The sequence below is a fragment of the Orcinus orca genome, chromosome 14 (genome assembly GCF_937001465.1).
Source record: "Orcinus orca chromosome 14, mOrcOrc1.1, whole genome shotgun sequence".
Lineage (NCBI taxonomy): Eukaryota > Metazoa > Chordata > Mammalia > Artiodactyla > Delphinidae > Orcinus > Orcinus orca.
In genome coordinates this window covers 19,266,918-19,279,970 of record NC_064572.1, presented here as the reverse complement: position 1 = coordinate 19,279,970, position 13,053 = coordinate 19,266,918, and the positions used below count along the sequence as shown (strand labels likewise).

The 13,053-nt window shown below is 36.1% G+C and overlaps 1 protein-coding gene across 25 annotated transcripts in view; it reads left to right on the top strand.

Annotated features, from left to right (window-relative positions):
* Window positions 1–13,053, top strand: part of ANK3 (ankyrin 3) — a 688,018-nt gene that overhangs the window by 649,037 nt on the left and 25,928 nt on the right. For 14 of the 25 annotated variants that reach the window (XM_049696621.1, XM_049696616.1, XM_049696615.1 and 11 more), the window contains 5 exons: window positions 594–668; window positions 4,200–4,331; window positions 5,245–5,388; window positions 8,615–8,705; window positions 11,188–11,566. In XM_049696621.1, coding sequence (XP_049552578.1) covers window positions 594–668; window positions 4,200–4,331; window positions 5,245–5,388; window positions 8,615–8,705; window positions 11,188–11,566 — 821 coding nt within the window. Of the gene's footprint in view, window positions 1–593; window positions 669–4,199; window positions 4,332–5,244; window positions 5,389–8,026; window positions 8,706–11,187; window positions 11,567–13,053 lie in introns of all 25 variants that reach the window. The other 11 variants (XM_049696626.1, XM_049696630.1, XM_049696628.1 and 8 more) reach the window with 2 other exon arrangements.

Below are 13,053 nucleotides of genomic sequence, written 5' to 3'. Positions count from 1 at the left end.
TTGCTCACATCCTGGAGAACGAGCATAGTTTGTAAACACTTTCCAACTCGTAGACCCTAGTGCATGAACTGTTGTGATTGCCTGTGGAGTGACTTAACCGTAGTTTCTCATTCTGTCATTGTCATCTGTACGTGCTGTCTATATACTCTTCTTTCTTCCTCTTAACCCAACGACACTGTAGACAGCTAGGGAAGCATGCTGAAGATATCGGTGTCATTCAAGATGAGCAACTTTTTTTTTTTTTTTCAGTGTGCTAATGGATATGGTTCTGTCAAAGTAAAAGCACAGATGTTGAAATGCCATCGTGGTGTTTTCACCAACACGACACTTCTGTAACTACTTAAAGTAGCTAGCTTGTCAGCATGTTGAATTCCATTACATTGAGCATCCATGTAGTCTGACATTTGGCCTGATACAGGTGAAAATCAAGTGAGTCATGTGAAAAGAGCAGTGTTCATGTAGGTGATTAGGACACATTTAAGTGTACAGTGTTAGCAGTAGTCTCTCTGTAAAATCTGAATACTGCTAAAAGCAATTTTCCAGTATCGTGTCTTTCTTGATGATTATTTTAATTAAGAAATTGTAAATCGTAGGTCCACAGAGTCCATGTGAACGGACAGATATCAGGATGGCAATAGTAGCCGACCACCTGGGACTTAGTTGGACAGGTAAGTGTGTATACACCTGAATGAAACAGTTTCTTAATTTGTCTTTTTCACAAGCAGTTTATTATTAAAAACAAAAAGCAATGAGTAAAAAACATTTTTATCACTTGTAATTCTATCTACCCAGAGTTAATTATAGTATACTGTGTTTTTCAAAACTTTTCTAGGCACATACCCTAAAGAATAGACATTTAAATCTTATTTTACCTTAAATTTAAGCACTTTCTTCACAATGCCATTTCTGGTAATATGGGATAACCTTTTACCTAATAGCAAATTTATTTTGTGGCATATAGGAAAACGTAGCTAAGGCCTATGGTTTTCAAATAATCCAAAAATTTTAGCTATGGTTTATGCCCTTAGATCAGCTCTCTTAGGCAATAGTCCAACTAATCCATGCCTAGGTTTCACAAATCTTAATCATTCATGAGTCACTGTCACAATTTTTACGATATACACGTATTATTTGCATGCTTATTGAGCTGATACTTTTAAGCGGGCTCACTTTTACGCTCAAAGATTTATTTAAAAGGAAATCTTACGTCATTTTGATAATGGAAAACAAGGATCATGTTCAATAACTATATAAACAAGAAAACAAAGGATGAGAGTTAAGCTTAAATTTTGAATTAAAATTGAAAAAAATAGGATACAGGTGAATGAATCTATTCAATTTACAAAAATAGTGGAGCTCTGTGAAATGAATGATACTTTTTATAATCAGGGTGTAGAAGAGGAATTTTGGGCTTGATTTCACTTCATTAAAGATGAAGATAAGGCTCTGTGTCAACTGGACAATACTGCTTTGTAGTTTTTTTTGGTTTTTTTTGCGGAACGCGGGCCTCTCACTGTTGTGGCCTCCCTCTCCCGTTGTGGAGCACAGTCTCCGGACGTGCAGGCTCAGCGGCCATGGCTCACAGGCCTAGCCACTCCGCGGCATGTGGGATCCCCCCGGACCGGGGCACGAACCCGTATCCCCTGCATTGGCAGGCGGACTCTCAACCACTGCGCCACCAGGGAAGCCCCTGCTTTGTAGTTTTGATGTTAACTGGGCCCCCCAAATCCTACTTCACATGAATCAGAGAAATTTTAAGTTTTATAGGTTGAGTGTATTTTTTTTTAATGCACAGCCAAAAAACAACAGTTAAATATAAATAAATGTTAATTATTGTCCTATTTAAAGTCATCTTGCATACTATCAGCGACATACATTCTCTACTCAGGGAAACAATTATCTAGGCTATCAAAATGGACAACATGAAACTAGATCATGGCACAAAAGGTCATTTACATTTATTTCCTTCGAATGCCCTGAATCCCAGGCCTTCCCCACCCTCCGTATTAAGGCCTCCTCTCTCCTTCCGCCCAGCCCTGCCCTCAGGCACACTGCTACTGACCTGGCCTAGTGGAGCTCTTAAGAAACAGTGGGTCTGAGTAATCCTTTGCAGACTGTTGAGAGTTAACAGTAATTCATTATGTATAAGTATTTCTGCACATAAAATTAATAATAGTATTATATTTTAACAGTGGACACTGTAATCTGAAAATATCCTGGAGCTAATGTTGATTTTGTGTATTATTTACCCATAACTATTGGATTATTTTCTTTAAGCAAAACCAGTCCTTAGTTTGTCAGAGTAAACTCTTGGAGAATATGTGACATAAGAATAGCGAGAGGGCTTCCCTGGTTGCGCAGTGGTTGAGAGTCCTCCTGCCGATGCAGGGAACACGGGTTCGTGCCCCGGTCAGGGAGGTTCCCACATGCCACGGAGCGGCTGGGCCCGTGAGCCATGGCCGCTGAGCCTGCGCGTCCGGAGCCTGTGCTCCGCAATGGGAGCGGCCACAACAGTGAGAGGCCCGCGTACCGGAAAAAAAAAAAGAATAGCGAGACAAAGTCATAAAACTGTAAAATTCTTAGTGACAATGTGTCTTTGCTCTTCACTGAGTCTCTAGACAAAGGATATGGTTTGGTCACGAGGGCAGGAAGGATTACTGCCCTTAAAACACAAAGAGATAAGGCATTTAAAAAAAATTAACTTTTCTAATTCGAATTACTATATGCTCAATGAAGATTATTAGGAAAATTAGCATTTAGAAAAACAAAATTTAAATCCATCCCTCAGAACCGCTGTTAACAAGCAACTTAATGTACTTTGGTTTTTTTTTTTTAAATAAAAAGCTTTTAAAATGTTATATACACAATGTAATTTTCTGCTTTTTTATTTACTTTCTGATCTTGGTTTTAATGGACAAATAACATCCAATAGCCATACTTTACAATGGTGTTTTGCTGTTGGTCACAATGCACTAGTGAGTCATGAAATCAATTCATGCTTTGTTTTTGTTTTTAAAGGGAAAAGAAAATGTCTATGACATATAGTAAGGTTGTTTTGCTCCATAAAGATGTGGTTTCATTTATATAAGCATCATGATATACAATGTATTTCTAACTGTGGGCTGTGATCACTTTGCCAGCCACTGCATTACATTAATTAACTTCTCTCCTTTTGTTCAACACATGCTTTGTTTTCAATTTTTCAGTAGTACAAGCCTACAGTGAGCATTCATGTATGTAAATAATTGTGTACAACCCTGTGTACTGTCACCATAGATTTCTAGGAGTGAAATCAGTTGGTCAAAGGATACAGACTTTTTTGAGCCTCTGAATACATTTTGCCAAACTGCTGGAAATGGTACTTAAGCAGGATAGAATCGTCCAATTCCTTTTCCATGGATTTTTTTCCCATTTCTTACTTTTTATAATCATTTAAGGTAATAAACACCTGACACATCTTTTTTAAATGTACAAAAAATATACAGTGAAAAGTAAGTCTCCTTCTCACCTTTGACTCCCAAGTTTAACTCTCCCAAGGCAACTACGCATATCATATGTATCCTTCCAAAGACACACTCTGCATTTACAAGATTGAGTGTGTGGTTATATAACACTTAGCTGGACAGAAAGCTTATCTCCCTTTTATTTTTTACACAAGTGACAGCATCTCATAGACAATGATCTGGCTTGGAGTCATCATTTAACCTCCCAAGTGGCTCTGATGAAACTTGAAGGCATATAGAATAGAGTATTATGTGAGTAAAAGATCTACTTCATGGAGGTTGCCGAGAGAAAACTCTACCGGCTCCTCTTGTGCCATGTTTATGAATTGTAGAATTGTATATCCCTACCTATCTTGTATGAAGTTTGCTCAAATTGCAGACAATAATTTGGCTGAGTTAAAAGAACCTAGCAACATCCTCTTTGAACAGAGCAAGAATCTTTATAAAATAATCTCCAAAGGGAATCTGATTATAACCAAGGAATTATCTTAGGAGAGATAAGTCACAGCTTGTATATTATCAGTATTTTCCTGTGAAATCAAGTATATAAAGATTAATGCCCAAGGCTGTACCTGGGTTTTACTATAAAATCCTTTCCCTTTTATGGGGGGGGGGGGCAGTTGAGCATTACTTTTATGAAATATATGTGATAAAATTACAATATGAAATCTTAGTAACTCCTTTTCTTTTCTACAGAACTGGCAAGGGAACTGAATTTTTCAGTGGATGAAATCAATCAAATACGTGTGGAAAATCCAAATTCTTTAATTTCTCAAAGCTTCATGTTATTAAAAAAATGGGTTACCAGAGACGGAAAAAATGCTACAAGTATGCTGAAATTATATTACTTTAACTTGCAAAATTGCATATGTCTAATATTTCAGATAAGCCTACTGTTAATAAAATCACAGTGATCATAAAGTAATGGCAAGCCTTTTGAAGTTATACTTGTTTAATTTTGTGCTAATATTCTAAACTTCTGTCTTTAGGAAGCTTTTTAGGAAGCAAGTAGTAGGGGCTTTTGGGCATTTTGTCTATATTTGCATTTTTTGCATTTTTCTCTGTGACCATCAAAAATGAAAATATAATTCTAGCTGTTCAGTCATGGGGCGGTAGTGGGAAACAATGTGAAGTTACTGCTATGGCCAGAAATGGATGTGCAGGGAGATAATAGAGAAAAGGATAAGATCAAACCATTTTATCCAGCCTGGTCTGTGATGGCAGAGCACTCCCCAGTACTCCTGGGTTTTGTGTGGTTTAGGTGGTGGTAGGGGAGTGGTGCTATACTGTGACAAATGCCAACCCATAACGATGTGGAATCAGTTACTGGGGGTTTGCCTGGGTCGGCCTGACCTTAGTAAGTCATTAATGCTAAGCATCAAATATAAGGGTGACATATATATATATTTTGACAGTCTAACAGGAGAGGAATGTGTTTATTAGATCCCCTTATAACTAACGGGAGTCTCGCTGTCTTGAGGCCTATCTGCTCTGCGCCTTACAGAGACGGAACGAATGTGGCTGTCATCTTCACAAAATGATTCTTAAGACCCTAACGTATCTTCCCTGGAGCAGCGAGCTTTCTGAGCCCTCTGGGTAGTGAATGTTGCAGAGGTGCAGTGAGGCGGGACTAAGACGCTAGGAGGGTCAAGAGAGCCATGCCTTTGTGTGGGTATTGTGATGACTTAGAAGAAAATCATTTAACTGGGTTTTCAACCTTTTTTTTTCCCTCCTCTTTCAGCTGATGCCTTAACTGCGGTCTTGACAAAAATTAATCGAATAGATATAGTGACTCTGCTAGAAGGACCAATATTTGATTATGGAAATATTTCAGGCACCAGAAGTTTTGCAGATGAGAACAGTGTTTTCCATGACCCTGTGGATGGTAACTGAATTTAGTGTTCATATTTACTTAATCATTTGATAAAATTTGAAAGTGCAGTAGGACAAGGCAGTCACGTAAAACCAACTAAATTATGATTTGCTTGACTTAATTTCTCATTTTCACGGCATATTCTCTGCCAGAGTCTGCCAACAAACACCCTGATAGAACAAACTTGATAAATGTCTCTGTTATATAAAATACAGATAATGAAGTATATAAAGGCATAAGTTAACTGAAAGAGTTGGTATCTCAAATGTTTTATATGACCAAATGGAAGAAAATTTAATATCTAGAGAATATGTTGCTTTTGTCATTTTTATATTAACCTAAAAAACTAGGGAACTCTTTTATTCCTATTTAGGTAAAACCAAATTGTGGGCTATTATACAAATTGTTAAGTAAAATGGTTAATTACTGTTTTGAGAACAAGTATTTAAGCATGTACTGAAAGAGACGAATGTATCACTCAAACAGGTGTTTTCGTTATTTAGCATTATTTTAACTTCATATGCTGCCATTTTTTTGTTTGGAAAAACACTACTTGACCCATCGTATATAAAAGGTAGCATAATTTCTAATTCAATGTGCATAGATGTCACTAATATAATAATTCCTCTTTTACATTAGCTTAATTTATATGATAATGGTGTCATTTTTCCTTCATTAAGTAAATTGGGGCTTTTTTCAACAAAGTATTAAGAAAAGTATGACAAATATCTTACTATGTTTTTCAAGATGTTCATAAATGGAAATTTATTCCTATAATGAATTTTGAGTACAAAAATGTTGATGCTATGGAGGCAAGAAGAGGAGCTAGGGATATTTTTCTACTATTTCAATTTTTTTTAAATATGGTGATTTTTTTTCTATTTTTAAACAGCAAAGTTAGACCACCAATAATCAATAACTTATAATTCTGCATATGTGACAAAACATCTCAAATTCTTAGAAAGTTTCTGCTTACTAAAGTCAACAGAAAATTTAAAGTGTACCTTGTTATCCCCATAACATAAACATGTGGGTAATAATGTCAAAAGTGGTTTCTTTTTAAGCTTATAAATATCACAGAACCTGGAAAAATGCTCTCTTCAAGGCCCTGTCTTATATGTGAGGCCATATATTGATGACCAAACTCTCTGTGCACAAGATAAAGACAGACCACTATTATATCAAATTTTGGGTTTTTGCCAAGTTTATAGAATATTTTAATATTCTTTACTGGGAAACTTTTTTAAGAAAAGTAGTTTTAACAAACAAGATGATCAGAAAGGAATGGAAGTATTCAATGGAATTGAAAGTTTCATTTAACATTTTAAAACAGAGTATCATTAAATAAATCCACAAGGGCTTTTTGTTGCTACATCTTAATATTTTATATTCTCTATTTTTAAAATTCTTAGGGAAATTTATGTTTATGAAGTAAATTTTACTTGTGCAGATTATAAACCTCATGTAGTCTTAGACAAATTTTCAACATTCTGGTTTATGGGTGACCATAACAGAAAAATGTTCACGTACCTATAGTAATTTGAATTTACAACCAAAGCTAAGTTGGTATTTATCTTGGACTGATGGAAAAATTAGGCTTTAGTTTTTTAGACCAGTAAGTCAGAAAGTGTGCCTGGTTGCCTTTTTGTTCCGGTCTCTCCTCTTCGTTGAACTTTTGTGAAACTTCCTTTCCTCACCATGACCAGACCATTGTTGACTTTTCTCTCTGCTGAAGGAGAAAAATAACTCCCTTAGTCCACGCAGCAAAGTTTAAAACGAGGCAATTTCTCCCTCCTTCCCCTTTGTGTAGGCTGGTTAGTAAACTTCTGCTGTCTCATAGCACTGTCATGACTATTCAGAGAGCTCTCTGTGAATGGCCTTCCTCCCGTCTCTGTTGTGTATCATTTCTTTTTTCTCTTTATTTGATTCATGCTTCTGAGTGGACCCCTACCACCAAGTTCACCAAGACTTTCATGCGTACACAACCCTTTCATCTCTGTCACATTATGACACCTGAAGAGTTTACATGGAGTCTTTTCTATATCTGCTTTTTAAATCCTTTTCCTAACATCTTTTTAGATTTTTTTCCCAGTACTACTGCTCTAAAATCTAATGGTCATTTCTTTCCAAAGATTAAATTCATTTTTCTTTGCTGTAAATTTCATGTGAAATAAGTTAAGAATTAAGAGTTGGGTAGCATCACTCTTATGTACGGGTCTTAAAATAAGTTATAAGTAATTAATTATAAAAATTGGTTTCTTGTGGCTTGCTGTATTCAGTCCACCACAGTGTGGATTTTGCATGCTAAAAGTAGAAAGATATTAATTTGGCCATGCAATAAATGTATCTTACGTAATGACAGCTAACTTTATATTGGATCAAACTTGTGTATTTAAGTTACTGTATTAAAATTACCAAAATCGATAAACAATTTATATCTTAATTAACTAGTATTCTATTTTATTGTAGTTTGCACTAGTCTTTTATTTCATTGTATTACATATACTTGAACTACACCAATAAATTTATCAACATTATTCTGTAATTCATCACACATTTTCATACCTAATATAATTTAAGTCATTCCATGTGTTTTTGTTTGATGTGCTCTAATTCATTCCAGTCAGTCCAAATGTACTGTCTTCCATAGGTTATCCTCCCCTTCAAGTGGAACTGGAAACTCCCACAGGGTTGCAGTACACACCACCCACCCCTTTCCAGCAAGATGATTATTTTAGTGATCTCTCTAGCATAGAATCTCCCCTTAGAACCCCCAGTAGACTGAGTGATGGGGTAGTGCCTTCCCAGGGAAACGTAGAGCATTCAGCAGACGGACCTCCAGTCGTAACTGCAGAAGACACGTCCTTGGAAGAGAGCAGACTTGAAGACTCAATGCCTTTGACAGAAATACCTGAAGCAGTGGATGTACATGAGAGCCAGTTGGAGAATGTATGTCTGAGTGAGTATCCTCAATACCTCGGAAGGATGGCTGGGGTCCCAAAAGATGTTAAACCAGCAGAGCCATTGGAACAGACTAGAAAAGTAGGAGTGAGCCCTGAGCAGCAAGAGAAAGGAAAATCTGGTCCTGATGAGGAGATGACGGAAGAAAAACTCAAATCTCTATTTGAGGATATTCAACTTGAAGAAGGAGTAGAGTCTGAGGAGATGACAGAAGAAAAAGTACAGGCTATTCTTAAACGTGTTCAGCAAGCAGAACTGGAAATGTCTTCAATTACAGGTTGGCAGAATGAGACATCAAGTGGAAACCTAGAGTCCCCTGCTCAAGCTCGAAGAATAACTGGTGGGTTACTAGATCGACTGGATGACAGGTATGGCTCTGGGTCAGAAAAAGGAACGTGAAATGCAGGTTACATGTTAATAGTTTGTTTTCTTTCTTTATTTTTTGGCTGCGCCACACAGCTTGTGGGATCTTAGTTCCCAGACCAGGGATCGAACCTGGGCCCTTGGCAGTGAAAGCATGGAGTCCTAACCACTGGACTGCCAGGGAATTCCACTAGTTTGTTTTAAATATATGCTTTTTAGCAATTACTGTTTTTCTAAATTACCATTCCAATTTCAGGATAATACATGCTTTAAAGGTTAGTTCATTCTGCTAATCTGGAGAGGGAAAGTTACATTAAACTCAAATATAATTCTTAAAACTACTGATAATTAGCTGAAGTAAAATGCAAAAAGTTATACACATGCTAAAGATTAATACATTTTCTTTACTTTAGAAGGTTACTCTTTTCTACTTTATTACCTGTAGTAGTATTCTTTTCACATAGCCAGAAATTAATGCTCATTTAAAATAATGTAATAAATATAATTCTGTCGTTTAGAAATATAAGCATTTCTATTATTTCCTGACTTCAAACATAAATGTGCTTATTATACAAAATTTTAAAATACAGATTTAAAAAATCAATACAATGCCATCATCTAGCAATAACCACCACTAAAATTTTGGTGAATTTCTTTTACATACGTGTTTTTAAATGTCACAGAAAAATGCAGAGAAGCAAAAAAGTCATCTATCCTTATCATACTAAGAAAAACAACTAACACTTTATATATCCTTCCTTTTTTCTACATGAATATTTTATATAATTTGCAATATGGCATATGTAATTCTTTACCCCCAAATAATATGGGCATGATAGAAATTTGTTTATAACCAAAATAATTCCCTAATCATGAATCTGGTTCTTTTTACAGTGATCTTCCTCTAGGAGGGTAAGAGCTAGTGTCCTTGAGACACTGGTTCAAACCCCACCACCATTAGGTTTGCACTTTTCGACTTGATTAATTTCTAAGCTCTAAGGATGCCACTGTAATTGGCTTTAAAAATAAGAATACTACTACTTTCTTCAAACAGGTTTATAGATTGAAAAAGAAAGCCTGTAGCATGCCTACCCAATGACTGGTACAAACAGTATCTCAGTGATAGCTGGCATTATTTTATTTATGCACACATAAAATATATTTTACTTCAGTGGTAACTAGTGATAAACCTCAGTTCTTCTCATACAACTTATTTTATAACCATGTTTAATATTTTCATATTGCTGATAAGCTTCTTGCTCAATGAAAATTCCCAAAGAGGGAGGTGACAACATTTGCAAAGAGTTCACAAAACTCCCTTTGAAGAATGGGAGCATCAGTGAATTCTATGTTCAGCCTACAGAATAGAGTATGGAGACAAGAAATAGTACTAATTTTGATGTCTAGGTTCAGATAGAATCGCATAATTTATAGTTGCATAACAGGAAATTAGATATAGCTAGGAGTTATAGTTATCATACAGGGTCTTCACAGTATGCTGGGACTGTTTGTCCTTAAACATCTGGAATAGGATGTGCTATTAATATTTTTTGATAAAGGTGTTTAATCAAAATTTGATTTATAAGGATACGCACATACATATACATAGTACATATATTGTACATAGAAAACATTGCACTAGTTTCATTGCCTTCGGAATTCTACAGGTAATAAGCAAAGGTGCTAATAAAAACAATATACCAAAAAAACCCAATATACAAACTATAAAATAAAGTAAAAGTCTATATTGAAACTAGTAAAAATTAGAGACCAATTAAAAGAAAGTAATGGAAGAGAAAGATTTTTAAGAGTCAAAAGGAAAACAGTCCTCACAGGTAGTAGAAGCAGCAGGTGAGCATCCATACCCTTATCACCAGAGAGAGTCAGCAGAGGGCAGGAGTGGAGAAAGATGAGAACCCAAGGAAGGTTCTCACGGTTCTTCCACGGTGGGAAAAGCATGACGGTAGGATTCACGATTGGAAACACATCCAAAGACTGGAACGTAGGGTTCTTGAGGATGCCAGAGCTCTCATCACAGGAATTCATTTTGTTCTTTGTCATCAGTTTTTTCACTGGCACTAGAAAAGCATTTTGAGATCTCCTCCTCTTTTAGATTGGTGGGTCTGGAACTCTGGGTATGTCCATGAACCTCTCAGGATTACTTTTTAAAAGATACAGAATCCAAGGAACTGTATCAGTACAATTAAACAAAACAAAAGAAAAACAGTGACAGCATAGCCAGCCAGCCAGCTAGTTTGGGAGCTGGAGTGAAGAGGATGCCTGGAGCCTGTGTATCATCTCCTCACCCCACACCCACACCCATAACAGGCCCTCACAGTTTGAAATCTGATGACCAGGTTTTTCATGCGTTTCTACTGTATGTCTTTAAAAGTAGTTAAAAACACGGCTGTTGAAAATTTAGAGCTTCTGAAGCCCATTTGCAGCCATATGTTACCATTATAAATTTCCACATCTTCTCTATTGCAGCCCTGACCAGTGTAGAGATTCCATTACCTCGTATCTCAAAGGGGAACCTGGAAAATTTGAAGCAAACGGAAGCCATGCAGAAGTCACTCCAGAAGCAAAGACAAAATCTTACTTTTCAGAATCCCAAAATGATATAGGGAAACAGAGTACAAAGGAAACTCTGAAACCAAAAATACAAGGTTCTGGTCGTGTTGATGAACCAGCATCATCACTAGCGGCATATCAGAAAGCTCTAGAAGAAACCAGCAAGTTTGTCATAGAAGAGCCTAAACCCTGTGTGCCTGTCAGTATGAAAAAGATGAGTAGGACTACTCCTGCAGATGGCAAGCCAAGGCTTAACCTCCATGAAGAAGAGGGATCCAATGGGTCTGAGCAAAAGGTACGTCATCTAGTTTTCCACTGTGCTGTCATTTAAGCTGAAAGTACTGACGCTTCGATTCTTTTATAACCTTGTAGCACTGGGCCCAGTGTTCGTTACTACTTCCAGATTATCAATGTGTGATTGAAAATTGTAATACTAATAATGGGGGTGAAGAAAGTAATGAGTAAAATATATGCTATTTGTCATCCCTTCTTTCATTGGGTAGCAAAAAGGAATAAACATCTTCTTAGCCGTTTTTCAGGAGGGCAAAGAATACAGCGATGTTAAGTAAGTAGCTTAAGGTCCAGTTTTAATTTTGTCTGGGATTTAGGTTTCCTCACTCCCAACCTAGTCTTCTTTCTTGAGGATGGAAGATAATTATCCTGGTTCCTTTGCACAATTTAAAGAGTCACTAGCATTGACCCATCTAAGAGTTCTATCCTATAAGGTCTGTTGCCTGAAAGGGTGTTTTAAAAATTGAAGAAACACAGTTCCCAAGCCTAAAATGAGATGGGTATACTACTGTTGGTTGAGGCATTTAGAAATGCAACATTAAAAGTATCATTTTAATTATTTTTATATCTAAGTTGATAATTATCTTAATATTTGTTTTTAATAATTTAAAAAACCTTACTGTCGTATAATTATTTGCTTGCTTTTTGTACTTATATGTTTTTGTGCTACCATCTAATAGATTTCATTATTCTTTGAGGGTAAACATTTTTAGGTATTAAAAAATTTTTAATTGAAATTATGATTCATCGATGGATATAAGAAAATTAATATCAGTTCTGTTTCCTATATTTTTGACTGCTTTTTGCTCTCTCAATTTTTGTGTCTTTTCATGAACTATGCAGTAGAAATAGACTGAGAGTTATACATCTTTGGAATAGTAGTACTTGAAGTTTTCCCTAAAGCATCTAGTTTACTTAAGCTCTTCTACAGTGTTTTGGGTAGAAAAAAAAAAGAAACAAATCTTTTGTAAAATAATGAGCCTGTGACTAATTTGAGGTTTAGGAAAATTTAGTAAACTCCTAATCCCTCAGGAGCTAATTATCAGCTTATTAACTAATCATATCCTTTCCTTTTCCCTCCTGCAGGCTATTTTTTGGATCACTTTCCTGCTTGTTAGGAGGGAAAGTGAGAGGAAATAAAATCCTCAGGACTCTCTTTCATTTCCTTCCCGACAAGTCTGTTTTGAGTATTGCTTTCTGCCTTTTAGTTAACTCCTAGCATGTTTAAGCAATATGACTTTGGGTGGAATGTTCCCTTTTAAAATGAGCCTGCAAAATATAGGGAGGAGCAGTAACATAGTGATGTTTTAACTATGAAAATGTATTGTGCAAAAACCTTTTAAAAATCGATAGGGAAGTTCTGAAATATGTAAGTAAGCATTTCGACGGCATACATGTGCCTACATATTGCCCATTGGGGAAGCTTGGAGAAGGCATAAAGAGGATTTGAAAAAGAAAATCTTAACCCTGAATGGAAATGCAGCTGAATTC